General features: G+C 39.3%; 2 protein-coding genes across 18 annotated transcripts in view; one reads left to right on the top strand and one right to left on the bottom strand.

Annotated features, from left to right (window-relative positions):
• The window catches only part of caska (calcium/calmodulin-dependent serine protein kinase a), a 257,641-nt gene that overhangs the window by 101,117 nt on the left and 128,651 nt on the right, over positions 1-27,873 (bottom strand). For all 17 annotated transcript variants that reach the window (XM_069178917.1, XM_069178929.1, XM_069178930.1 and 14 more), the window contains exons 4-5: positions 23,245-23,322; positions 19,439-19,511 (exon numbers count right to left, since the gene is read on the bottom strand). In XM_069178917.1, coding sequence (XP_069035018.1) covers positions 19,439-19,511; positions 23,245-23,322 — 151 coding nt within the window. The remainder of the gene's footprint in view (positions 1-19,438; positions 19,512-23,244; positions 23,323-27,873) is intronic.
• On the top strand, positions 94-4,612 carry LOC102697838 (probable G-protein coupled receptor 82). Its single transcript, XM_015363401.2, has 2 exons — positions 94-166; positions 1,788-4,612. The coding sequence occupies exon 2, from the start codon at positions 1,792-1,794 to the stop codon at positions 2,920-2,922; it is 1,131 nt and encodes a 376-aa protein (XP_015218887.1). The 5' UTR covers positions 94-166; positions 1,788-1,791; the 3' UTR covers positions 2,923-4,612.

Below are 27,873 nucleotides of genomic sequence, written 5' to 3'. Positions count from 1 at the left end.
AGGGCAGTGATACTGCTTTTAAAGGTGTTAAAACAAACTTCCTCTTCTTCTGTATAACCAGGAACACTCTCTCAACATTATGCTTCAACCAGAGAAACAGAAAACCACGAATTTTTAATTCAGCTGCTCCTGACAAAAGGATTTTTATTTACTGAAAACACCAGTGGTAAGGATTGTTTTTCTTTGGTTATAAATCCTCCAGTAATGAGCAATAATCTACCAAAAAAAAAAGCTTCACGTACTCCAAGTATCGTGTTTTACAAAAGATCACATTACTGGGTGCGAAAGGGAAAAGTTATCTCTTTAAAACAAAACGTGCAAATTATCACGTGCAAGTAAATGGTCCTGGGAATGAACAGTTGAAAAATAGTAAAGGGACCAAGTCACAAGGAGGTGAGTCAGAAATTCAGGTAGCAAGTTTTATAATATTTATGGCAACAGTTAGGTAAACTAAGCCATTTTAATTACCTTATCCACCTTCTCAATTTATCTGCATGACAATTATACACACAATTAATCACAAAGCTTTGTTGCCAGGTTTTTAAACATAGATAAAAAGCCAAACCCAACATACTATTAATCTAAATTCTCAGTGGCTACTGCTCTTATCATGCATCTCAAGGGTTTTACAGCCTACCTGTAAATCAACCACCACTACATTTCAACACAACATTTATATCTAATATTAGTTAACAGCTAATTCTCTGCTTCACTACAGAACTACAATTTGTGCATTTGAGATTCTTAAGATAATTTGTACATACAGTAGTCTATTAACTATGCAGTTAAAAAAACTATACTAAGTTTTTTTTTCCAAATACAGCAATATTTGAATTATTTTTTTTTTAATCATTTAATCCCAAAATGTTTTCAAACTAACCTGCCGATGAAGTGCTTTATTAACTTAAAATTAATACATGGTAGAGTACAGATTAAGACGCATACTCATCTGAACTGCATATAAAAATACACTCAGGTGCACATGGAGAATTATGTTTTTAAAGAAACTAACAAGTAAGAAGTCCTTCACTGATCCGATATAAACATTTGTGAAGTAAACAATTCAGTTTAAAGTTTTAATAAGATCTTGCCACAGAAAATCAAGACATCAAGCTGAATCTGTCATGCTCGTTTCATAAAACCAACAGCTGAAAAAATGTAATTTTCTAAGAATATGGCACCATGGCAAATTTAAAAGTACTGTACAGATAGGAAAATGTGGCATCTCGGGTCCACTTGCTGGATTCTGGACTTTGATCAGGATCTGTGTATTCCTGTTCTAGAAATAAAACCACCAGCTCTTCAGGGGAATGCAATTTCTTTTATCTGTACAGAACAGCCATATGCTAAGAAGCAACACAAATAAAGGAGGTTCCCTGTCTACTAAAGACTCAGAACTAGAATGCAAATATATTTATATCTCATCTTAACACAATCTAAATGCCATCTGCATACATTTTTAAAACTATGCCCTTTCAAAACAACATCCTTTGACTGCTTTGTATTCATTTGGCTGTTTTGTGCTCTTGATATGTCTTTTGTAGATTTGTGTTTGTAAATGTGAATTAAATATACTGTATTAAAAGCATTATAAATGTTATTTCAGATGGCAAGCTATACACTGTAATGGAAATAACATGTGGGTAGAGAAAAGCGTACTTCCATTTTATTAAATTTTCAAATAGAAGACCACAAAAATAACACATATTAAAGGAGTGAGTGTGTAATGTGGATTAAGAAAGTAAACTTCAAAGATACTGACCAGACTGTAACTGATTCACTTCCAGACCTATGGCAAATGTATCCCATGATGCAGCTGGAAAGGGCGATGTTTGCTGGTCAAACGTTTCTTGCCTCTGTCCATCTCACGGCACCAGATCCATCCTACCTCTTCTGTATTTCCTGATGTTCATCACTGGGCTGCCTGGAAATGCCCTCTCTCTCCAGATATTTGTGAAGAAAATGACCACCAAAACGTCGACCCACTTCTACCTGACTAATCTAGCCGTCTCCAACATGTTGCTCTGTGCGGTCATGCCGTTCCTGTCCATGTATTACATGATGGGATACAAGTGGCAAGTTAACACAGTGGTGTGCAAGATGATCACAGCCGTGGTGACACCAATCTTCCACATTAACATCTACATGGGCATGTTCATATTGAGCTGGATCGCACTGAGCCGCTATGCTATCCTGATGAAGTCCTATGAGCACAGGGACCAGTGTCATCTGGCGCATATCCACTCCAGCCTTCTCAAAAGGTTCCGGGAGTTGAGTTTTGCCAAAATGCTGTGCCTTGGCATCTGGACCTTTGTGATCAGTGCCATTGTTCCTGTTGTGCTGTACTACTCCTTCAGTGAAGTCGGAGGAGAGGAAGCTTGCTATGGCCAAAGTGTGGAAATAGGAGGAGAGGCCTCACAGATCTCCAGCGCCATCGCCATCGCCGTCTTCTTGTTCTGCTTCCTGTTGGTCCTGCTCTCCTACGTGTCCGTAACGAGGCACCTTTACAATATCCAGAAAAGCTCTGCCATTCCAGGGAAGAGTCGCATCTATAGCCGAGTGTTCCGAAACATTCTGGTCATTCAGGTGGTGCTGGCTGTCTGCCTGCTGCCACACCACATCTACAAAGCTGTGTTCATCAAGCTAGTCCGCCCGCCAGCCTGCGACAGACTTTCTCTGCTGGTGGAAGTGAAGAACTTCCTGCTGTGCCTCGCTGCTCTCAGGTGCAGCACAGACCCCCTCATGTACTTCTTCCTGGACAACACATTCCGGAGGCATTGCAAGAGCCTCCTGAAATGCAGCTCGGCCAAGCACAGCAGCCAGTCTTCAGGCTCGAGCAAGGATTGGGACGTCAATATCTCCCACACAAAACACACCAACGTGCCTGAGAAACAATTCGTCAGATGGGAAGTGGCTCCATAGGATGAGGCTTTATTTTTAACAGATGGACGCATTTCGCTTCCTCAATTTAAGGATACGCCAAGGGCAAACTACCGAAAATACTTATGTTAATGTTTCCTTAACATGTCTCTTTTCACTCTACCTTGCTTCAAATTGCATTTCACTGTCAAGACTGAAACATTAGATACTGTTAGACAAGTTCAGATCACTTGACATCTCAACAACTGATTAGAGGTCTACAGAACTGGCCTAGAGAGGCGAGAGTCTGTGGAAAAACTGACCAATTGTAATCCAAAGTGATTTGCATGTTTATCCATTCATTCAGGTTGGAGTTTCACTGGAGCAATCTGAGTGAAGGGCCTTGCTCAAGAGCTCAACACCACCCAATCCTGTCCCACCCATGATTAGAACCCACAACCACCCAAATACTACTAGTCTAGAACCCTTTTACCACTATAATAAAATACCTGTCAAATGTACATACTGGACAAGTAAAATACATTGAACTATTTTACCATTCTGAAATTAAATAAATAACTGAGGTAAGCTTTAGGTACCCGAGAAGTGTCTCTTAGATTTTAGATTAGATAGGTTTGTGACATTTGGCAGATTAAACTCTTCTAACTAACAAAGCAGAGAGGATGGTGACTGAGGTCTGAGGGGTCCCTGGAGCAGAAACAATTGTGAAGTGTACCTTAGTATACCTAGGCAAGCTGTGGGTTAATCATTGTCAAGGAGCAGGACAGACAATAAGATTACAGACAGAGGAGAGGAAGAAACAAGGAGATGCAGGGAAGAAGGAGAGGAGAGACAAGAGTCGGGAGCAGTTGGGACTCGAAACTTGCACCAGGCGAGAGCTCCTACTTCATGATCATCCAAACCAAACCTGACTGGAGCAAAGTATTTGAACCTTGTTAGAGAGAACGTGCTATTTGGTGTTTTTTGGGAACTTGGGTTTCCTGGGTAAAACATACATCAGTTAGAAACATCTTTCCTGCTAAGGGTGCATTTTTATGGATAGGGATATAGGCTCCCATTAATTTTGTGGAATTCGGGGTGCAGAGAGAGATTTAACTGCAGTTGCATTGTTAGAAGACAGCTCATCTCTTATGTGGCCACTGTAGACATTAAGAGTTTAGTGCTTAGCAGCAGTCTGGGGTTCTCTGGGTGACCAGAATGTTAGGCCTCTGAAACGCCTTGTTTGTAAATACTGTCCTTAGAGTAACTTGTGTGTTGTATGTTTTGTTAGTTGTAGTTTGTGTCTTGTTATTGTAAATAATAATGGTGCCTGACTTATTACTCCTCTCACCAAAGCTGTGCCAGAAAACAAAATTCACATGCCCCCAATTATACCAACCACTTGAGTATATTCTGGTGAAATCACTTACAAGTTGTGGGTTAAGAACATTTATTTTACTTATTGCCTAAACCTCTCGGGCAATTCCTGATTTTCAGCCCATTTGTAACCCCCCATTTGTAACAGTATATTTTTCCACTAAAAAATTGCTTTAAGCAGCCCTTATGACCACATACATTAATGACTGTGTGCAAACACATCACATTTCTTTGGTTCTTGATGATACAGATGGAAACCATTGGAAGCCACGTTTTTTTCTAGCTAGTTTTTCCAGCACGTGCATTAAGTGACTCTCAATTTAAAAAATATAGGAACATAGCATGCTTTATGATGGTAGGAGTGCATAGCACAGAACAGCTACAGGTATAATAATAATAATAATAATAATAATAATAATAATAATAATAATAATAATACACAATTATACATGTACACGCATAGAGGTAGCCCTCCAATAACACTGGCACAGTGAATATAAATTGGGGTTTTTACCAGTACTCAATTTCATCATAAACATTTTCACAGGAGAAAAAATAACTTATAAATACAACTCCTACACATTTCATTTTCAGTAAGAAATTACCCCACTTGGGTAAGTTAAATTGACAGTGTTGAACCTTTCCATTCCGAAGGAGAAAATGTATGGGGATAATTGGCTGGCAGGTGTCTCTTATTGGTCAGGTGTTTGTTATTGAGTAATTAGGCTTTTAAAAGAACTGTGGACATCCTTACAAGCAGACTTGCTTTGACAGTGTTTGGAATCTGTAATCAACCATTAAAATGAAAACCGAAGAGCAGCAGGCAATTTTAAAAGCAACAAAAGAAAAACTATCAAACCCACTGCACAGAAACTGGGCAAATGATCACACAGTTAAAAATTAATACTAAGGAAATAAGAAGCAACAGGTACAATTACCTATCCAAGGAAAAAAAACTACTGTAAAACAACAGTTAGTGAAATCAATAACAGTAGAAAAAGTAACATTAAATAGAAAGCTACACATAATGTATGATTATTCATTTAATTTATTCACTTCTTCATTAAGACATACACATATGTCCCATACTTAATCATAAAATGTGTATATTCAGATTGAAAAAATGAAGCTTGGCAGAGCATGTGCACACAACAGACTGCAGGGGTAAGGTATCAAAACCAGAGTTCTCAATCAGACAGGAAAGCAGCACCACGAAAAGAAAAAAAACAGACTAGAATTAAGAATAGAACAGGAGAGAATTATGGCCAGATTAAACCAAAAACAAATTTCTTTATTACGTGATGGAGAGGTTAAAATGTGGAGAAATAAAGGAACTACAGATACTCTTAAGATGTTCCCTTAAACATCCATTGAGCCAATAAGCAATACTTGGAAGACCCTCTCCTATCACTCATCTCTAAATTCACCTATGATTTAAGTAAACTTCAATAAAGATCGGTTTTAGCTATCGCAGTAGATCTTAAAAGAAATTCAGTGGGTGTGTAGCTGTTGTGGTCATATTGCACTGAGTGTTGTTTTGATTTAAATAGACAGACTGCCTAGAGCCCCCATTCTCCTGCATTCTGAGCTCTCTGCTGACAAACCATGTGGATTTCCAAACTTGCAAAGCTCTGCATTATGAAGATTGTGTGGACTATAATATTTCCTAATACACACAGCTCTGTAACTTTGAAGTTGGCTAGTGTTATGTCCTTAATCCTTTACTTTGTTTAAATTTACTGTTTGTTTTTGATGGTTTTCCGATAATTAGTGGAATTACTCTTTTGACCCTGTAGTTAAGTTTAGTTTAGTTTTGTATTCTTCACGTTTCTTTGGGAATTACTGATTCTTCTAGACACGTACCACTTACCCATTCTAAGCTCTCGTAGGGTATCTGTTTGCCAGTCTGTATACTGTATATAATTTATATGTATTCTAAAGTATACATTTTTATATTGTCTATACAATTTTATATATACTAAAATAAAATGTATGACTTTTGCTATTTATGTAAGACCCATGTAAGCCACTACAATTTGTATACATTACAGATGAATTTTATTTGAGCAATAAAACATAACAGCAAGAACCAAGTTTAAGGAGCAGTCCTAACTTCACCAGACAACTGGTAACAATGAGTAATCCACTCAATGTCTTTAACAACACATTACTCTAAACTATTCATACTGGCATGCTATATTTCATTTTCCCCCATTTAACCCATACAAAATAGCTACAGTCAAACCCTTACTTGTGAAATAGGCCAACATATCTTGAAACCAACTGGGCAGACCCAGCTGTGTTTGCGTAACTCGCACTGTGTCAATTTCAGATAAGAGTTTCAGTTTTACATTGCTGAGCCTAAGAATAATTATACTTGGCAAACAATTTTTAAATCTGCCACGACATGAAATGTCACAGGCCCTAACAGATCTTTATCTGCAACACCTGTTCCTCACATTGTGAAATTAATCCAAGCTGAACGTCAAATGTAGCCCCATGCAGATGTGGTAACAGACACCGGGCCAGTGAGCGGGGCGAATGAAATAAGATGGCAGTGCCCACGAGGCACGTGGTGAGCCCACATTGCGTGAGAACGGCCAGTGACTGGCACAGTTTTAGATGAAAGAAATGTGGTCAATTTTTGATTCACTTGTTTTTTGGTTTAAACTTCAATTAGATGCGATTCCAGAACAAAACACATACACCCTCTGCAGGAATATACAACTGACATTAGCACGGGGGAAAAAAAGGTTAACATATTTAGACAAGAAATACAAAACATGACAATCTTTCTTTTTAAACAAATCCACAAAACTACAGAATGGAACATTTTGCACTGGGAAAAAAAATGTAATGAAAATCCAACTTCTTCGAATAAAGCCTCTGTGGAAGTGTTTAACTGAAACAATTCATTCTTGCTAGGATTGGCACTTTTAAACTTTAAACACAGGTGTGCAAAAATCTTTAAAATGCTCTGAAGGGACAATAAATCGATATCTTCCACATTGAGAGTCTGGAACAAGCTACCCAGTCATATTATCGAGCATAATGAACTTCAATTCTTTAAAAAAATAAAACTATCAAAATAAAATATATGAATTAGATGGATAAATTAGGATCTTTTTGACTGTAAACAATCTTATGTCCTTAAGGTAACATAATAGGCATTTAAAATCAAGATCAAGATGTGGGAGTATTGAACAAGCAGCTCACCCATATTGTTGAATCCTGGCATCTTTCAAGAAACAGGTGGATACGATTGACTGGCTACTAATTTAGGCCTATTCTTGTCTCCAAGCTTGGTGCTTTAATGTGTATGCTGCAGCTTTTTCTCAACTGAAAAAATCACTTTACCTCTTCATGCAAGGACATAAGGTTTAGCATGTCACCAGTTTGCTCCCTCATCGGAGAGCTTATGGAGCAAGACCGAGCACAACTGCATTAGTTAGCAAATCAACGAAGGCACAGCCGATTCTAAAGCTTGAGAAAAAAACAACAACTACTGTTGTTCCTTATGAACTAGGCTCAAATCTTCTTTTGCTCAAGATCACAGTGGAACCTTTCAACCTTTTCCAACCTCCTCTGAACTCTCTCCAAGTCTGCCCACAAAACCCCATCATTCCTTGTTGCAGAAATGAAGCCCAAAGGCCCTAATACAACCCAGCCCTCTTCCTGTTACTCCTTCATATTCTCAAGCCCCCACCAGCTCTTGGCAGGACAGCAGCTTTTGCTCTCTCTCACCACACGTTCGCATCGCGCGGCAGGAATGAGCTGTATCTGTCCACTGGTGACTGAGCACGTCAGTGTCCTGATCCCTTACAAGCAGCAAACACTGCTTCGGAATTAGCACGCAGTGGGAAGCTGCTGGTATCCCTTATCCCTCACAAGCATTAAAGTCACACCACAGGTATTAGTGTCCCTCACCTATATTCTCACCCAGTACAGAGACAAGGTGAACATTAAGCCACAGGTCTCCAAGAAATCAAGGTTTCCTGAAAATTAAGCCGTAGTACACCACCTGTTATGATCTCAAACTACTGCTGACTAGCCATGGAAATCTGAGTGTTTCACTTTCTTAAAAAACAGATGCGCACAGCCTTGCTAAGAACCACTGTAACACTGGCTGCCAGGTCGAAGCCCTTCATGCCTTGTGAGCCAGTAGTTACAAAGTAGTGCGTGCTTTGAGTGACTACATGCTGACATGCATGGAGATGGAAAGTCTGTTTCTTTTGGAAGAAACCGCTTGATGAAGTGTATGAGGAATCATGGGAGTACATTACAGGTCAACGAGACTTCCACAGATTTCACTCATGTGGATGAAGGGCACATTACCTCTGAGCAAAATGCAGCCGCATGCAAACAGAATTTCAGCCAACAGAATTCAAGGTTTTGCTTTCTGAGGGGGCATTGTTTGTGCTTCCCGTAACTGTTTTATGTGGTATTGTCTTTACGAGATACAGAGCTCAGACGGCTAATTCTCACTGAATGTTCCGATATACACATCCGGTTTAAAAACCACTTTCCCCACGGGTGGCATGTAGAAACTACATGGCAAGACTTCAGCATAGAAACAGCTAACTACATTTCTAAAAATCTATTTTAAAACATATCACTATTATGCTCTTAAAGAGATAAAGCACGTGGCTTTGTTTATACCGATTCAATGTTTTCAGCATCATTTTGATTAATTGATTGGTCAAGATAGACTGTGAAACAGTTGCTGCACAATCACCTTATCAGTGCCGGTCAGAGGTGATATCATTTGTTGAGTAGCAAGTTTGACATTGCTGTTGGCTTAAATTGTGAAAGCAATAAAATAACTATGGTATTGTGTCTGCGTAATTGAAAAATGTACCAATACACAGAAAGAAATTGACAGGGAAAGATGACCGATTTGTACTATTTTTTAGTAAATTTGTGTAACTCAACACAAACAGAATGGAAATATTGTCATTTTTTAAATATCTGCTTCTGGGAGGCCACTTGAGCTTTGCACTATCTCAGTGCTGATGCTGCTGATGTGGGCAGATATTGAAGAAAATCTACGTTTCCAAATTGTGACCAATATGAAAGTACTGTTCACACCTCCCTGCTAGATTCAAGGTAACGATCGCTGCTTAATTTGGCTTAGTTTTTTTTGGCCACCCCATGTTCCTTTTGACCCCTGATGTGACAAATGCATCATCGTGCACTTATCTATTTCATCAAAAACAAAAGGTTCTCATTACTGTCCTTTTAACTGTGAGAAAAAGGCATGAATGCTTTTCAGTTCTGGTGAAGGTGCTAGATTCACCACAATAAGCTCAGATTGTTTTGTTAGCCTCAATTCTCCTTTGGGCAGGGTGCCCGTCCCTTAAAGATCCCAGATGGGCATGCCACTTGGATAAAATAGTCACGATTTGTAGTTTAAAATGTAAAAAGTAATGAACAAACCACACACAAAATTGCATTTAATAACCATATTACAGTGGTTACAGTGTAAGTCAACAATACATACGTACGTACACGCTAATTACATATCAGTCTTTTAGTTTTGAAGTTCTAGAGCATTAGTCTAGTTTCTGGAACATCTGGGAAAAGTCACCCAAAGAAAAAGAAATGTTTTCCACGGACAGCAAGTCTCGCTCAGCCCCCCAGGCATTCAGCATCTGATAACATACTGTAAGCCGACTGCACCCATTTTGAGGCTCTGGATGCGATAAAACCAGCAGTGACGCCAATTATGACATGGATCAAAAAGCACAGTGATTTAAAAAAATCATATCAAATAATACCAGCTACAAAGATTTATGAAGATAAATTTTATCATCAATATACGTATTCCATATCTAAGACAATTTTGACTAAAATATTTTCAGTTTATCATGATTTTAGAAACCAGTGTACGTCCCTGGCTTGGCAGATTTTGCTTGAGGTTATGGTCTGCTTTAGAAATGAGGTGTCTTGGCCTGTCACCCACCAATGTATTAGCCTGTACTTCAGTTTAGTGGGAAGGGCTAAAATACAAAACCCTTCACTAAACATGCAAGTTTTTTGAAAATACATATTTCAATTTCCATTGTTTCTAGTTCTGATACAGTCATTTGTTAGGCCCAACAGCCTTATGTCAAAGGCCCCAAACAGACTTCCATCTAAATGCAGTAATTTTGGAAATATTACTCAGCAAAAAAGGTTAACCTTCTGGCCTCACTCAAACTACTCACCTACCAACAGAAATGACTGCATTGCAGCACAACATCAACCTGCAAAATTTAACGAACTTTTTAAAATGTTATTTAGCATTGTAACTTTACTCTTCAGTTTTTACTCCTTTACTACATAATAAACACAAAAAGACAAATTGGTTGTTGCATAGAAATTCAGTAAAGCTTTTATTCCTAGTATTATTCAAAGTAGTGGTCACTTTTCAAAGCCACAGAACAATGATTAGAGACACAAAGACATTGAATGCCCGCCTGTGCAAACTACATACTACAAGTTAAATATTACAATAAGTACTACTGTATGTATCCATGTGAACACATGATTAACACAGTACATAAGTAAACTCACTCTAAAATTGTCCAAATGTCCAAAATTAAAATATGCCTTGACTTACAAAACAATATGCCAAAAGCAACATGCTTTCTGCAGTATATTGTTGCTAAACGTGTTCCTTAATCACAGAGTTTTTTTTTTCCATATGCATACAAAATGGGCTTTGGGTTGCAGTAACATAACCTACTACTGGAAAATGAGAATCCCAAATGTTATCATCCAGAGAGTTAACAGTTAACACCCTGATAATGCAGAAAAGTAAGCATGAAAAAAGCAGCAGATATATAGAGATATACAGTACAAATGCATCACAGCCAGAAGGGATCTTGGGAAACATACAGTAGTATTACCCCACACAGCCAATTCTGAGTGAGTCTTGATAGCTTTAATGCACTGCCAATAATAAACATTTTACACAGGTGGCCACAGAGTATATCTCAAGATGACTTTCTGAGCTTCAAAATTGATACACCTGACAACACATTTCAGTTATTTCTGGACATTTTCATCTCTGCAAGCACAACTAAAATTACTGTACTTCAAAAAAGCTGATTTGATCAATTTTGTTTATAATGTCTACCTTTGGGCTTAAACATTGATAAGCTTAAAAAATAGCCAGCACACAGAGTACACATTTGAGTCACATCTGTGTAAAAAAACACTGTTTATCAAATGGGCTATAAATATACTGTCAGGGAAGCCACATCACTAAGATAACTGCGCTTGAAAACTATTAACGGAACAAATTTTAGTAGTGAACAAAAAATGAGACATTGAAAACAGAAATACAAAAAATATAAGAATCAATTAATTTAAGTGCTTCAGACACTGCAGAAACTATATATTGGATTTGGATTTTTTTCTGCCAATACCTGTTATTAATAATTGACAAACTTCCCAAAGGTTGTCCCTACTTTCACTGTACACCTCAAGAGTTGATAAACTGTTGTACACAGATTTAAGGTAAAACTCTGAATTCTGCTTCATCTCCTTTAAGAATTCCTGAAGAATACCATGGCTTCCTTGGATGACATCCTTCAATTAGCAACTAACTACCAAACGGGCTTGATGGGTTGAATTATGTTCTATATAAAAACTGCAGTGGTGATTTTCTCTGCTTTTCCATCTGTCCAAAATACAAGACATTGATTTGGAGCCAGAAGAATATTGATAGTTTCACATACAGCACAGATAAATGAGTCTTTTAACACCTACAGTAAGTACAGCAAATGTCTTATTGACTGTCTGCAAGCCAAGAAAATTAATGTATATTCTCATTGACATTTTCGATTCTACATAGAAATCACAAACTTGGCAAAAGTCAGAAAACCTGCGATTTTAGCAGTTATGCGAATTCATGGGATTATTTCTGGAACCAGTATAATATTTCTAAAGTACTAGACACCTACATTACAACACATACAATAAATAACAATAAAATTACTTTAAAATGTACTAAATTCTTACTCTATTGTATCTGTTGGTAGTTGGTACATCACATTTCCAGTGAGGATATTACCCTTAATACAGCTCAGACAGACCTCTGTTTTTATACAATCTTTTAAGGACACTTCATACAGAAATCAGGCAGGGAGGCAGGGTACACAGCACATTGGCACAGCCCACTGAAGACAACTGCTTCAAAATAAATCACTTTGCTGCTGCAGAACAGAAAATAAACCTGCATTAAATTGAAGTATTTTATCAATACTTGCATTTAGTCTAAACTCCAAGGTTCTTACCATAAGAGGAAAGTGCCTCTTGATCTTTTTGAGATAAAATGTAATCTTGAACGATTTTAAGGCTGATTTAGCAAACTTAAGGCATGAAACATAACCAGAACCTTGGATGTGGACTGAAAGCACATCACTTTGCTGTGAGATAAGCCTGAGGAATAAAGCAGGCCTGTTCCCTTTTAAAAATCTCACTAAGCTATTTGAAACTCATCACATTGCAGCTTTTGAAACGCCAAATTTGGGCCTAGTCTTAATCTCCGTGCTTGATGAGAAAGGGGTTATTTTCGTAACGGATCAATGTCACATAATCACAAGAATTTCTGTACTCTTTTTTCCTAGGCAGCAGTAATTAACTTACTACTGTCAAAAGTGAAAGTGAAATTATCTGATTAAGTTCTTAGCACTAGTGAAATGGAATTGGAATTGGAAATTGGAAATGGAATCTTAGCACAGTTTCTGGAATTAAATGGGTATATCGTCGTTTCAAAGGCCAGGTGAGCCATAATTCACAGAAATTAGCAGGTCATCTAAAATGCAAAATGAGCAGGAACACAGGCTCTTTCCACACTGTTGAGTCTATTCACATCACTAAAGCAGTTGTGAGACTCCCCCGTCATTAAGGGGCTTTTAATTTCAATGCCAACAACAACCCGGGCCAAAACATACCCTAGTGTGAAACAGCACCCGAGTCTATGGGTTTACATGAGTCATCTCAGGATACAGCATGACCAGGGTTAAGCGAAGGAAAATACACAAAGTTTAAACACTTCATTTAACAAACAGCCTTGCTATGCTTACAAAGAAGACAACAGACTAAATTAAAAACCTGCAGATATCTTGCAATAATGCAGTTATTTAAAAATATTTGTGAAATATAATTAAAAAATTGGTGACATGGTAAAGGGGTATTCCCTTAAAACAGCAATTTCACAAATTAGGATGTTAGGAGATTTCATATTTAGCTCTCTTTATGAAGAGTACCTGCTTATATTAAGACATTGGGAGTCAATATGAGATTATTAAATAGAGAAGCCTTTCTAAATGGTCTTCTGGACATAAAAAGTGAAACAGCATTCTATTTGAAAACATAACTTTACTTTAGTCATTTAATTATACAGGATTATCATAAATGAAGTTTAAAATATGGTAATCACCCAACTATATTACTACGTTCCACATGATTAGGCAGCCACCACATGAGCAGTAGAGCAAATTTATTTTCAGCTGTTTAGGAAAAATGACTTAATATGCTTGACTGCTTTTTTCTATAAATGGGAATTGTTTCATTTTAAAAAAGAAATAGGCTCTCGCCTTCCAGGTTATTTTGTCCACTGCAACCCTAAATCCAATCTGATTAAATCCAGCCTGGCAAACCTAAATCAAACCTTTGCTTGACCTGCAGTTCAAAAGTGCAAATCTATACCCATGTGAAACCAGGTCAAGAACATGCCAGTAAGAACAGCACAAAAAGGAGAGAATAAAAAATAATGATCATTGACTTCATTTCAACATTATTCTCTTCAGAAATCCAGTGTTGTCCAGAAATAAACCCAGGAGCTCATTTTGTACTGCAGCAGACTAATTAAGAATGAACTCACTTGCTGGGTGAGAAGAAAGAAATTGGTCGATTCGTTTTTCTGCAGTACTGCCAGACCACACAAAGTCTTCCGCTTCACAGTGTGAAGTTGGCATCAAACTTGTATTCAAAAAATAAATTCAGCTTCATCAGTCCCAAAAATGAAAGATTTCATTGGCAAAAATAATTGACTACCAAGACAAAGAAAAATGCTTTGTGCTTTCACATATTCATACATTGTCAAATCTATATAGTATATTACAAACTTTCTATGCATCAGAACACTTCAAAACAGTATCCCGTGGCCACAGAATCAAACAAGCTCATCTTTCATGACATCTCTAAGACACTGGTTTGCAATAAAAAATCTGACAGTTCCCAGCTCATACTGTATGTGTGAAACAACTCTTTATAGTATCAAGAATATAAGCTGTTGAGACAAGGAAATCATAAAAATCCTATCATCCCTGTACATCTTGTGTACATTGTGAACCAATCCAGTTCTGCTTTTTTCCTCTACCGTGGAGCACACCATTTGTTTCAGAGTGTTCAGAAGAGTACCAGAATAAAGCTCCATACTCATACAGACATTACAGGTCTTTTTTTTGTCATTTCTGAAGCATGCTTTACCCCAGTATGATGAGATACAGAAAAACACTGCATTAATGACAGAGCTGGCATCCACCACAGACATTCGCCAACTTGCTTTCAAATGGCTAAATTAAGGCCCCTGGAGAAAGAAAATGTGTTCTCTATTTTGTAAAGACAAACAAGATTTGCACTTCCAAAGGGCACATGCCCAAAATGAATTTACTATCAATTGATTTGCCAGTCTCTTGCAAAACAAGATCAACTTACACAAAAAAATAAAATAAAATGGGAAGACAGCTTAAGACAAATTAATTCAATATGTTTCAACCACAGTCATCATGACTACTGAGCCAAGAATTCCTGGCTTGGAATCACCTGGAATCTATTTGTATCATTTGGTTATCCCCTAAGACATGAATTGAAAACATAAAACCCATTGTATCCATTAACTGCCACTAGATGTAGGTGACGCACAGAAGGCAGTCTGCGCAGCTGATTGGGTGGAAGGGAGAGAAACAGCTTAACCAACTGAATTAAAGAGAGAACGTTCAGGAGCATTTTTGATGTGCAGTCCAAGAATGGAATTTTGCCAAGACACTCTGGTTAACATCCTTACTCTTACACCTGAAGAAGACTCCACAGCCAAAACATTGTGTTTTCTTTCCTCTCTTTTCAGCATGGTATAAACCTATTACTCATTCCTTTGCACCCTTACTTTATGGCATCTTTTTATGATCAAGTAATCAGGGCCTTGATCCAGGGAGAAACTTGCCACTTAACACAACAGCAACATGTATTTTCTTAAGTCTCCCATCTTAGCACAAAGCAGGCCAGACTTGCTGAGCTTCCAGGATGACAACCACTTAAGGACACAATCTGATAAGCAGACTTCTTATTTCAGAATTCTGTATTTCAGCGTATGTGATATCATGGAAACTGCAGGATTGGAAGTTTTTTTCAAATATCATTCATTGGAGGCAGCTTGCAGATTGCAAAACTAATGCAATATTATAAACCAGTCACAATTAATCACGAGTAAACTTGCATTACTCTTTCCGAAGACCAGTTACAAAATAACCAACCAACACTGGAATTCGGCAGAAAACTATTGAACTGAACCTTAAGGTGTACATTTACAGATGTCAAATATTTGTGTAGAACTAGTTGTAACCTAAAGAAAACAGGACTTTGTGTAAACATTTAAGTGTAGAGTATTTACTGTGGATTTGCGAAACTGAGGGAATCTTTTCGTAGTGAAACTGAACTATGCACTGCAAATTCAGAGGCCAAAGGGAAAACCTGTCTGTAAGCTTCCACCAAGATTGTCCTTGCAGCCACATAGGCCTCGTTTCTTGTTGCGCACACTTTAGGGAACTCTCCCTCTGGACATTGGCAAGGACATCACTGTCCCTGAAGTCACCCACGCTTGTCTGTGAAACCCCAGTCTGTCTAACATTGTTGTTCACTGTGACAGGAGAGACCATACACAAACAATGAGGTCATCTTGCCTTCAAGCACTGTCTGTAATGTTCCTGTGCTCAGTGTCCTGTGTGATGTTCCTGTGCGTACTGTCCATCTGTCGTTACAACTGTCAAAATAGTCCTCAGTGATCTTGACATATAGGTAAGTATAAAAAAAATTCAATTTTATTGTTTTGCGTCTGTCAGTTTTTGAATTCTGCCAAAACTAGGGTAAGAGCATCCGTGGAAGCGAGGGGTATAATTCCATGCGAGATGAAAATTATACCAAATCTTCAAATAAAAGGCTTTTTTCTTTCAACCACAGAGAAACCTTCCTTGTAACGTCAGCACAGCAGGTATATTTTTCTACTCTCCCGCAGCGAGTTATTTGAAATCGGTTCGAGGCACTCTCCCTGATAACGGTGCTGATGAAACGAGATAGCCCTGGCCCGCTGACTGTTCTTGCTAACACCTCACTCCTGCCCGCTGCACAAGATTTAAAACGCTGCTCAGACTGAGATCTGAGCCATCCTCCAGTACTCCTGCTAAACAGACAACCGATTTTCGCCCAGTCTGCTACAAAAATCCAATTTATTAGAGACAGAAGGCAGAAATCTCCAAACAAGTGAGCTAAAATTGAGCCTTGCCAAAGTGTGGCTTCTGTCAACTGGGCTTTGCTATGTAGCAAATCCTTAGCAGATAACCTTGTGTGAAGCACTTTTTCTTAATGCCACCACTGCAGGTGCGGTTAATAATAAATAAAAGTTATCATACCCTGTTAAGCAAACTATTTTGTAGCATCGTACATGAGAGAGGATTTGTGAAACATTTTGAGGATTAGAGCAGCATGTCAAATGAGCATTTCGATCTCACTTTGAATCAAAACTAATGTCTAAAAAACAATGAACGCTGTACTGTAAAAAAACAGGAAATTTTACCCTACTACCCAAAACATGAGTCCAGCCTGAGAACTAAATGGATTATTATACTAGTGGAATTTTTCTACCTCAATAGACAAGGCTGTAAGTTAGGTTAGGGACACCATATATTTTATATATTTTTATACACATATTTGCACATATTTAGAATTGCAGTATGAGACAAGAGCATTGACACTGGATATACTTTACAAAATATTGTGGCATTATTTTTCTCAAATGGCAAAATCAAATGCGCACGCCATAAAAGATGAGTTTAAGCAGCTGGACTTAGTGTCAAATAATAAACTGTAAACGAGTATCTCCATCACTACATGTAGTGACGACGCCTATCATCACTGCGAATAAAAATTATGAAGGGGACCCTCTACATTCAGCATTGAAGTGGAGCCTCACCTGAGTGTGACACAGCAGTCACTCTGCATCTAGAGCTCTTTTGCATAGCAGATCAGAGCAAGGAGTGAGAAACTCCATCTGTTGAATTAAGGGTGACCTTTACAAATCCAGAGTCGACACCACAGTTACTACTCATGCGAACAGTGACCTGGGATCTTAAATGAACAAATCGGACCTTTTTTTCTCTCTATAAAAATGAGTCATAAAAAATAATACAAGGGTCAGTGATCTGCTTTCAAAGTTGTTACATTAACTTCAGCCACGTGACGACCATGAGTTTTCTATTCCTTTAGTCAATCGGCTAACACTTTCAAGTTCCGAATGTTGTCTGGGAACACTTCACGCTCTTCAACTACAGATCAAAGAACACCTTGCCCTTTGATTCACTTTTAATATTGTGCAAGGATGACTTTCGTTCTAGGGACTAACGAACTGTAAACGTCTCGCCTCCTACTGCAGAAGCACATCAAGTCTGCTTTCAAAGGAGAGTTTTAGATTAAATTTACATTTCTTGAACATTTCATAGTCTGTCATTTCTGTATCTATTTCTATATTTGTGCACACAATCATTGTATTTAAAGCACCATACCATTTCTATGAGGGGTTACGCCCTGGTGTTGTCAGTAACCATCGTGAGTCAGGACCTCAGTTTTACATCTCATCTGAAAGACAGTGCCTTCTTACAGTATACTGGCCTCACTAACACCTCTTCCAGCAGCAGCCTTAGCATTCCTGGGAGGACTCCTGTCCAGGTACTGACCAGGCTCACACCTGCCTGCTCAGTTTCAGTGGGTTACCAGTTGTGAGTTGCAGGATGAAATGGCTGCTGGCTCACAGTGAAGCAAGTTGCAAAAACCAGTAACACACTGAAACATGCACCTTCAGTGACTGCAGCGATTTCCTTTCTCTTTTCAATTATCTGCCTCACTTTGGTTGACCTGCCAATTGCTTCTCTGTTTTAATTTGTGAATCGAAAGAAGCCTGAGTTCAATTCAGCGGCATTTTCTCCAAGTCATCTTTGAGATCCAGTGAATGAAGGTGATTAGGTGCATAACATGTCCAAACCGCATCAGCAGCGGACAAATATTGCAGGCTGGGGAAAGGCCATTAAATTTACAAGCTCTCCCGAGGCCACATTCAATCATGTAGGTGTTGTCATCTCACTGAAAAGTTCAAGTATATGATATTATGTTTTCCAGCCCACTGTTAGTAGATGCACTCAATGATGTTTAAAGCTAAACAAAGCTCATTAGTCCCAAGGTGATCTAAAACAATGGGACCATGTTAATGGGATGAATCAAAGAGAGACATAAATGACCCACAATTCATTACAGCAAAGAACCCCCCCATTTCAGAACTGTGTGTATCATAGAGCCGCCCACTCTTGCGTAAAATATAATCAAGGGCCTTTAAGATGGACGAGTGCGCCGTTAATCAATCAACGTCTGTCCTTGCATCTCTCATTATCAGTGCTGCCTTCCAATGTTTACAAGATGCTGTAACCAGGAGGAATTGCAAAGTGCGCAGCCATAGAGAACTAACGTCTACTGCTGCCGGTTTTCAGTATCTCAACTGCATAGGCTGTACAACTCACATTTCACCACAAGAACATTTTGCAAGCAAAAAAAGTACAGTTTACTGCCAAAATCCATAAGGCTCATACATTACTGTGTATGGTTAACTAGAAAGAAACCCTTCCTATACATTTTATACATTTCTATATTCTATATATATTTTACTTTATGTTTATTTGGATGACACATACAACACAACTGGTTTTGGAATCGTTTTATCGATACTTCAGTATCATGACAATCACCATTATGGCCAACGCAGAAGGATGAATCACCCAAGCAAAAATAATTGGACAGTGGTCTGTACTGCAGCACTTTTAGTGTCTTGAAGAGAAGTAACCATCTTGGAAACAGGAAGTGCATGCTATATAAAACACACAACATGTCTTACCTTTACATCTCGGTGAATGACGTTGTTGTCATGACAATAGCGCAGTGCTTCAAGAATCTGTCGCATGTAGTGACTGGAAAAGAAAGAGAGATGTATTGAACTGACAGCAGCATTCAAAGTCTTTTTCTCCATCGAATGTGCATGAAAGGTCACTGGCACTGGGGCAGAACACCGAATGGCAGAAGAGACCACCTCTCAACGGAGAAGGACATCAATAAAATAAAACAATAAAACAAATACACAAAACTGCCAAAATGGCCTGCAAACACATCCTTCAGGTACCACTTGGACTGAGTCTGGCTTATGGATCGAGGTAATTTCTCATCATAGCATTCAGATTCTATTTTTGTTTTTACCGTAAAGACCAAACGTTTCAAGGCCTGTTTTTCAACATGCAACATTTTCTAGAGAATGCCTAGAGAACAAAAGGCTATAAATTCACATGAACTGTATAAATTAACTGAGAAATGACTTAAACATCATTTACTTAGTTTCTCGTAGTTTCTTGTTGAGATTAGTTTCTGCTCTCCGAATGATTAAGATGCCCATATTAAGGGTTCACAGTTCAAAATGAAATCAATCAGAAATTACAGTTTATTAAAAACAGGTAATGAGTTGCCAACGCATGCACTGAATCAGTGCAGAAAAATGTTAAAAGGTTTTCTGTACAACGCAAAAGGTTGTATTACACTGTAAATTTTAATGGTACATGCACTAACAGGCACAATGTGAGAAAAGAGCAGAACAGACCAGATGAATGTTTATATGTGGAGAGACATGATTAAATAAAGATTTTAATTTGCTGTAGAGCGTGGACTTGTGTAACTGCTATATAACATCACCAGTTCTCCTCACCTATGTGATAATTGCTTCATTATTTTTAATCAGTTTAATTTATTGCTTGAACTATGCCAAAATGCGTTTTACTGGAGCACTGCCAGTCAGGAAAGCTTCATACAGAATTCTGGGTAGGGCTCAGTGTTAATAATCCAAATCCATGTTCTAGCTGTGTTACAAGATACAAAGTATATATTTCAAGTGAACTGGGAATTTTCAACTTAATTTTTTATCCGTCCATTTACTTGATAGCTAATGAAACCTGCTGAGACCTCCAATTCCAATGTGTGCTAGGGCAATCCTCTGTGCGAAAGAAAGATCTGCTTGCCTCAAAACCATAAATCATTAGGGCTTAATCAGTAACTTGTCCCTCATCAGGAGATCAGGCCTGTTCAGTGGCAGATTTCCAACGCCGGCATCACACTACAGTACATGACTTTTCCCAAGATTCAGTCGTAGCCTTCATTTACATAATCGTAAGAAAATCACAGCGAGTTGTAGAGAGTCGCAGCTCGACCGTTACCTGCAGTTGTGTAGTGTGACACGCCCACCAACTCGGTCTTAACATGCTCTCCAGCTCTCTGCACCTCGCTACGATAAAATCAAACTGGTTTGATTTTCGTGTAACGAGTTGCAAGTCATAGGTGTGGGCAATGAGCCAGATTTGTACTTGCATATAATGTGCACAATATATTACACGTTATAGCACAATACCAATTTGTTTACAATATTTGTTTTAAAGGTGTTTTATATTTTTAAAGGTGTTTTATTTCTGTACATTTATTCTATATTTATAAAGAAGAATTATATTTTTGAAGAAGATTATTTGTGGAAAACTTTGTGCTCCATGTTGATCGGTTGCCAAAATGAGGCGACCTCGCGGTACTTTTGCGAGATTACGAGATTTGGAACTGTGGTGAAATGTTGTGAGGGAATAGTGTAATTAGTCACCACTGCGATTCCTTGCCATATAATTTGACACCCTCTAGGACAGAAAAGGCAGCGAGATTCAGCAACTCCAGTTGTTAAATTTGACATGCTCTCCATCTAGAAGTCGTGTCGAGTCCTGCAGTGTGACAACAGTGTGTAGGGTAGACAACCCTGGTCCTGTAGGGTAACCACAATCCACAATGTGAGTCAACCTTCAGTTTCACCTGGAATAATCCTGTTTCCAAAACGCGCAGTAAGAAGCGCATTTGCTCAATTCAGTAGTTTAGAAACCATTTCAAAATACCACCACACAAGTCAAGAGGACCACAATTAAAGCATTGCTTCCTACAGCAGAGCATATAATAAACTTGCTAAATTAATCAAAATTTGCCTCCCTGCACTCCCTGGTGAAACAGAAACCTGCGAATTTGGGAGTACCGTCAACACGACTGTGTGCATGCCAGCAATCAGGGAGTCTTCTCTTGTCTACTCCAAGATACCCTCACATGGCTCATTCTAATGCACCCTTTCTGACCAGTGCCACCTTGCAAAGACAACAGCACCCACAATTATGAACGCTCTGGGCCTGGGGTGACTCACCACGACCTCCAAGCCATATGTGCTCTATAACCTGATTTCTCCTAAGAAAATACAAGGTGAATATGTTTTGAGGATATCCAACAGCACTACTATTTCACAACTGGACAGGAAATGGCTTTTCAACAGAGGAAGGATCAAAACAACAACTATTTCACTGTAACCTGCAAACGGTAACAGTGGAACATAATTTTCAAAACAGTTTCTCACTCTACTAAGAAGATGGAGAGAACACCTATACCGTACTGCACAACAAAGGTACCTAATATTGCAGTAAAACATTAAATTATAGCACTCTTCGTGGCGTTAATGCCATCCTCTGCCTGGCTACTCAGTGCTCTTGCTCAAGGTTTGCCCGTCATGACTAACAGTTAAAAAAAAAACTCACAGGGAAGCCCACCCGCAGGGCCAGAGACACGCGCCATCCTGTTCAAACTGGGCTCTGCGCCCCAGGGCCCTGAGCAAGACAGCAGCGCAGATTCATGTCTGACACCACAGGCCCTCAAGGCCACGACAGAACCAGATCAAACAAATTCCAGTTCATAACATTCCAAGAACACTGCTAACAAAAGTACAAGAAAAATATTCATCCTGACAAATATGTAGATTCCATGCAAAGTTCAAAATAAAGCCTAAATATACTGATTCTGTATCGTAAATGTTGAAGCACAGACTAAAGACAAAGCTCCCAAAGCAACAACAATTAATTTTCAGACCAGTATTCCCTAGGGAAGGATGCAGGAACAGATAAATGTTATCTGCAGTGCTGTACCAATGTGTTCTTTGCATGTGCTTGTGAGAAGTAGAGAACTGACAGACACGCGTCAAGGAACGGCAGTTTAAAATGTCACATTTACTTGGGGGGAACCCTCACTAGCGCTCAACAATGACATCTACTTAAATTAGAATTGCTAAATTTGGCATTCTATCATGTGCCCACCCAATTAGGAACTGGCATTATGAACTATAACAATGGCTAAAACTCCAGGGAGAGCAGACAAACTTGCATTGACTCCATCCCTCCATTGCTTACTTTTCCACATTTCTGATGGCATACAATAACTAGTAACTTCACTACTGCAGTTAAAAGGAGCACCTGCTCAGATACAGCGATACAGATACATGCTTAATATCGCCACAGTTATTTCACTGCAACATCATAAACGCCACCTTTCAGTCCGATCTGAGCCCTGGCATGATGGACAAAGCCAAACAAGCAGACACAAATGTTCATGTGTGCTCTGTTATGTGCCTACTCTTTTGTCAAGATTCCTCATTTTCATATACAGTATCATGGTGAGAGACATCGATTTTGAAAAGAGATCAACGAACACTCCGCTGAACTTTTTAGTTCAGAACAGCCTGTGATCCAGATAGGTAAAGCAGTTTGAAAGGGTATTTTACATCACGAAGCCCAAGAAATAAGTACAAGTTCTACTCACCTCGCCACTGCTTCGCTGTATACGAAACCAGCGTCCGCTCTCTTGACGATCTCAAAGCACAGGTCTGCGCCGTCCATGCTGTGGAATAGCCAGAACAAGAGCAAAGTCAGATTGCGAACTTGACGGACGGGCAGATAACACTCCATCCTTTTTCACCAAGCTGGGCAAGCAGCCAGCAAGCAGCCCTGGATGCAGTTCTGAAAAGTGAGGACAGTTCGGTGCGAGTGGGTGTGTGCAGTTTAGTGTAATTTGTTATCTCGCAAACACACACCCTCCACTGTGCAAGAAACACGCCACTGGGACCAAAGAGAATCCACAGGGAGAGCCTGTGAATTCTGAGATAGCACTGCTCGGTTGCACAAGTTTTATATGAAAGGTGCAACATTCTAATGAGTAAATGGGCTTTGTTAAAGGAATGAGTTATGTTGATCTTGTTGAATATAAACAAAGAACCGAGGAGAAGAGGAGGACACAGACTAGAAGTACATTCTTAAACACTAATATTCTACAGATAAGTGTGAATGAAAGCATTTCCAAATCCCTTTCAAGTGTGCAATCTAAATCTGAAATTGACTGCACAGGCTAATCATAACATCTCATGGGATAAATTACTTGGTCTAGTCAAACTTTATTTTCTTTTATTCCAGCATTCACGATGAAAGTTTAGCATGAACAGCAAGATGCTCAATTGATGGTGCAGTGCTAAAATGCTGGACAAGGCCTTCTGATGATGTGATGAGGGCAATTTTCCTTTGAGGGCAGGAGCTCTGGTTCAATATCGAGGCTTGGACTGCACACATGCTCCATCACTAGGGGTTTATAGTGAAGTGTCACTTTCATTGCCCATGCAATATTGGAAGGAAATAAAAAGCTAAACGCAACGTTCAGTTACATTGCTAAAAGTGTAGAATTAAGCCAGAGGTAAGTAGTGCCACAGGGGTTTGTATTAGGACCACTGCTCTCATGCCTATCAGTGATTGAGATTATGGTATAGTTGGTAAAATGGTGATGTTTGCAGACGATACCAAAAAGGAGGATAAATAATGTAAATATTTCAAAGGTTCAAGAAATCATAGAATTCAAAAATGAGCAAACACCTGGCAGATGACATTTACTGGGTGTTGCACTCAGACAGCAAAAACAAGCTACAAATCTAAAATGGGAAACTGAGGTTGAGGTTGCAGATTGTACTTAAAGACTTGGGTATTTATGTAAACACTTACAGTAAACTGTCTAGATGATGTAATGAAACAAGGTTATAAGGTTATATTGTTATCCATTTACGATATCTTGTATATCGTCAGTCATAAAAACCCACAGAAGATATAGCTGCACTGGAATCCAAAGATTAACCATTTACATGATTGGGTTTACAGCAATGCCATATTCTGAAAGGATAAAATAAAGAATCAAATCTTTTTAGTGCTCACCAGAAGATTACAAGGTGACCCAATTCAAGAACTCAAAATAAAGACAGCCCTGTGAGCCTCTCCAGTGTCAAGACTGACACAAGAAGCACAGGGCAGAGTTCATAACAATAGGGAGGTGCATTTCAAATGGAGAATAAGTGGCACCTCTTTACCGTAAGGGTTGTGGGACTCGAACAAGCTATACAGCCCTGTTGGTGAAGACAAAACTTCAACCGGCTTCTTTCAGGAAAGGCCTGGATGAGATCCTTGGATAAATTAGCTCCTTGATAATTTCGAGACTCACCAAATGCGACCATCACACACCTCATGGCATCAACCCTCTCCTTCAATCGTGGGCATTGGTCTATTATGGTAAAATCCTGATCATGAAAGCTGTGGATGAACCCAGATCACCTCTATGACAAGCTTTTTTGTTTCTCTTTTTTTTTTAATCATGCTCCAATTCTCAACTCCCACCCTTTTAGGTAGTGTAAACCTAAAAACCACAGCTCCTTAAAAACCACAGGCAACCGTAAATGGGGAAAAAAGGGCACTTTACATCAAAAATTAGAGGTGCATCAAAACCTTTATTTCCCCAAATTTGCCCATCGTTTATGCAGCACCTTTGGGCTTTGAAGAGTAATTATCCATTTAGGATTCAGCAAACCCTTGTTCCCATGCTGAAATCCTTCACTTAAAGGGAATGAAACTACGGGGACATGTCGAGCTGAAAACCTCTATAATGACACCGAGCGAGTTCTAAAATCCCATTACAACTGGCCTGACATACATCAGCGTAGTTACCGCATCCAGATCAGCAGCTGAGGGCCTCGACCTCAGCTGCACAATCAGCAGAGCTGCTACAGCACCTCCTGTGTCAGTGTTTGTCATCACTTCCATTTATTAAGTTTCACAGCCCGTTTTTGTCGCAACCACTTTTGCACCGCAGACCTGTTTCAATCTCCCATTGCACCTAAGCACACACCTCGAAAGGGACAATTAAAAATCAAATCTATCAAATCCAGCCGAGATGTAGATGCATAAAGGTCAAGTTCTCGTCTGGAAGCTCTCACTTCTTGTACAGCGTGGTGCGATGATACAGATCAGCAGGTAAGTAGAGGTTTTAAAAATGACACCTTGCCGACAGAAATCCCCTGACCCGAATCTTGCATTTCTCCTTTTTCTGAACCAAAATCATCTTTGTTAAACTACTTTAAGAATGATTTACGGTACGTTCCTGTATTAAAGCCACTTTGCGCCCTTTTCAGGAATCAATGTTTATAAAATACAGAAGTTTTCTGTGGGGAAAAACTGAACAGCGACCCCCCCAAAAAGTGTTTTATTGTTATTCTGGTAAAACTGTAAATAATCTGGGTTTTAGTTTATACAAAGCACTATCTAATTTACATTGCAGGATGGCAAATTCTTATGGTTTGGATTCTTATTGAAGAGCACTCAAACATTTACAAGCATGGAAGCACTTAAAATACAATCGTCAGTCTGTCAGAATGGACGCAGACCACACTTGCAGCAGTTACAACTCAACCCTTTCCCTAAGTTTCAAAGTATAAAACTTCTCTTCATCTTATAAAGTCTGGTCTTCTGTATGGTAGTCACCCCCACCTCTTGTTTTTTTTTTCCCTAATATAATTGTCTTTTTAAAACAGATTTCACACAGTCGTGTCCCACAGGTCTACTCCACAAATATCCCCACTTTGCCCCTGTCCAAGTGCACCAGTGCTGCTCCTGCAAACCAGAAAGTGCAGACAGACTCCATGGTCAGACGGCACAGGTGTACTCATTCAGCTCACGTCTGCAAACAGCAGGCAACAGATGGACTTCTGCAGACAAAGTCTGAAGACAAAAAAGCATCTCTAACAGGATGTGAAGCCGTTAAAAAAAAAACATTCAAAGGTTTTAAGGATAAATTGAAAAAAATGTGCAACACGTTCCAAGTGTGTACATTTGCCTTCCTGCCTGTCCAGATGAATAACTGAATCTGACCCCCTGGTATAATCTCACTTCAATTAGTCTGTATGCCATGGTGTTACGACACATTAACTGCTTGATTGTTTAAGTCACTCTGTAAACAAGTACTGAAAACTTGGCAATGGAAGAGGATCCTATTAAAAAGTGCTGAAACCATCCAAAATGAGCCAGAGCCAATTTATCTTCACATAGTCTGGAACCAAATCAGACAAGAATAACTGAATCCCGCTGAAACAACTATTTTAACCTGACAGTCAGTTGAGGGGAGGCTACAAGACTCACCATGTATAGCAGCTTGATCCAGCTCAGATTTTACTAGCTGCAGGCTTTTAATACAACCCAGCCCAAGATACTGGGCCTCTCACGGTTGTTACATTACGCTAATCAAATCTGCACAGATTAAATTTGTGAATATGCAGTATATCCGTTTATATAGCTTGGCATGTCGGTGGACCAAATTGTTATAAAACTGCTTGCTGCTTCTGTGCAAGAGGAAAAGAAATATTAGCAGGACAAAGTGGAAACCCCTCCCATATCTTGAAAAAATCATTACTTTTAAATGCATTTAATCTCAGTTGCAGCACTAACCACCCTCCCCTCCAGTGTACTCTCTCTCTGGCATCCATCGGTCTCAAGAGACAAGGGAGTTTTGCGCCGTGCTCAGTCAGTAGAACCGCCCACTGTGACTGTACAGTCCACGTCTGGAGCAACAAGCTTTGTTGCGGTTTCCATAGGTGAAGAGTGACTCTGGCGGTAAAGGGGATGGGGTTGCCTTCTGCCGTCTTCACTCCCTCGTCTCCTCCCACATCTCGTACCTCCTCTGCCCACTCTTCCCAATGGCTGCCTCCACTGGCCACGGTCTGCCGCAATGGTTTCCCCATGTTCCAGGGTCGATAGCCTTCATGTCGCGTTTGCAACACGTAACTCCTGTGCACTCTCTCTGTTACATGAATGCGCAATTAATAACATTTTACACCAGGTCATCCCTGTGCAGTACCCCTTGCACAGCCAGTCTTTAAACTGGACTGCTTCTTGGGCACTGGAGCCTGTTCGGAGCTCAAGACGCTTGTGCGAGTTTTATCTCCTTCAACATGGCTTCCCAATGCATGGCAGCATTGCCTGGTGTTGCAGTTTAGAAGTCGAGGTGGTCTTTAAGTCTGGATACAAAGTCATTAGATGTGTAAGGTCCAAATTCTTAAGGGACAGAGAGTGCAGACTCCATTCTCAGCAG

This window comes from Lepisosteus oculatus, chromosome 15, assembly GCF_040954835.1.
Source record: "Lepisosteus oculatus isolate fLepOcu1 chromosome 15, fLepOcu1.hap2, whole genome shotgun sequence".
Taxonomy (NCBI): domain Eukaryota; kingdom Metazoa; phylum Chordata; class Actinopteri; order Semionotiformes; family Lepisosteidae; genus Lepisosteus; species Lepisosteus oculatus.
This window is presented reverse-complemented; position numbering and strand designations above follow the sequence as displayed.

What these genes read in the sequence shown, in the direction of transcription:
- LOC102697838 (XM_015363401.2), top strand. Translation starts at nt 1,792, where the DNA reads ATGGCAAATGTATCCCATGATGCAGCTGGAAAGGGCGATGTTTGCTGG.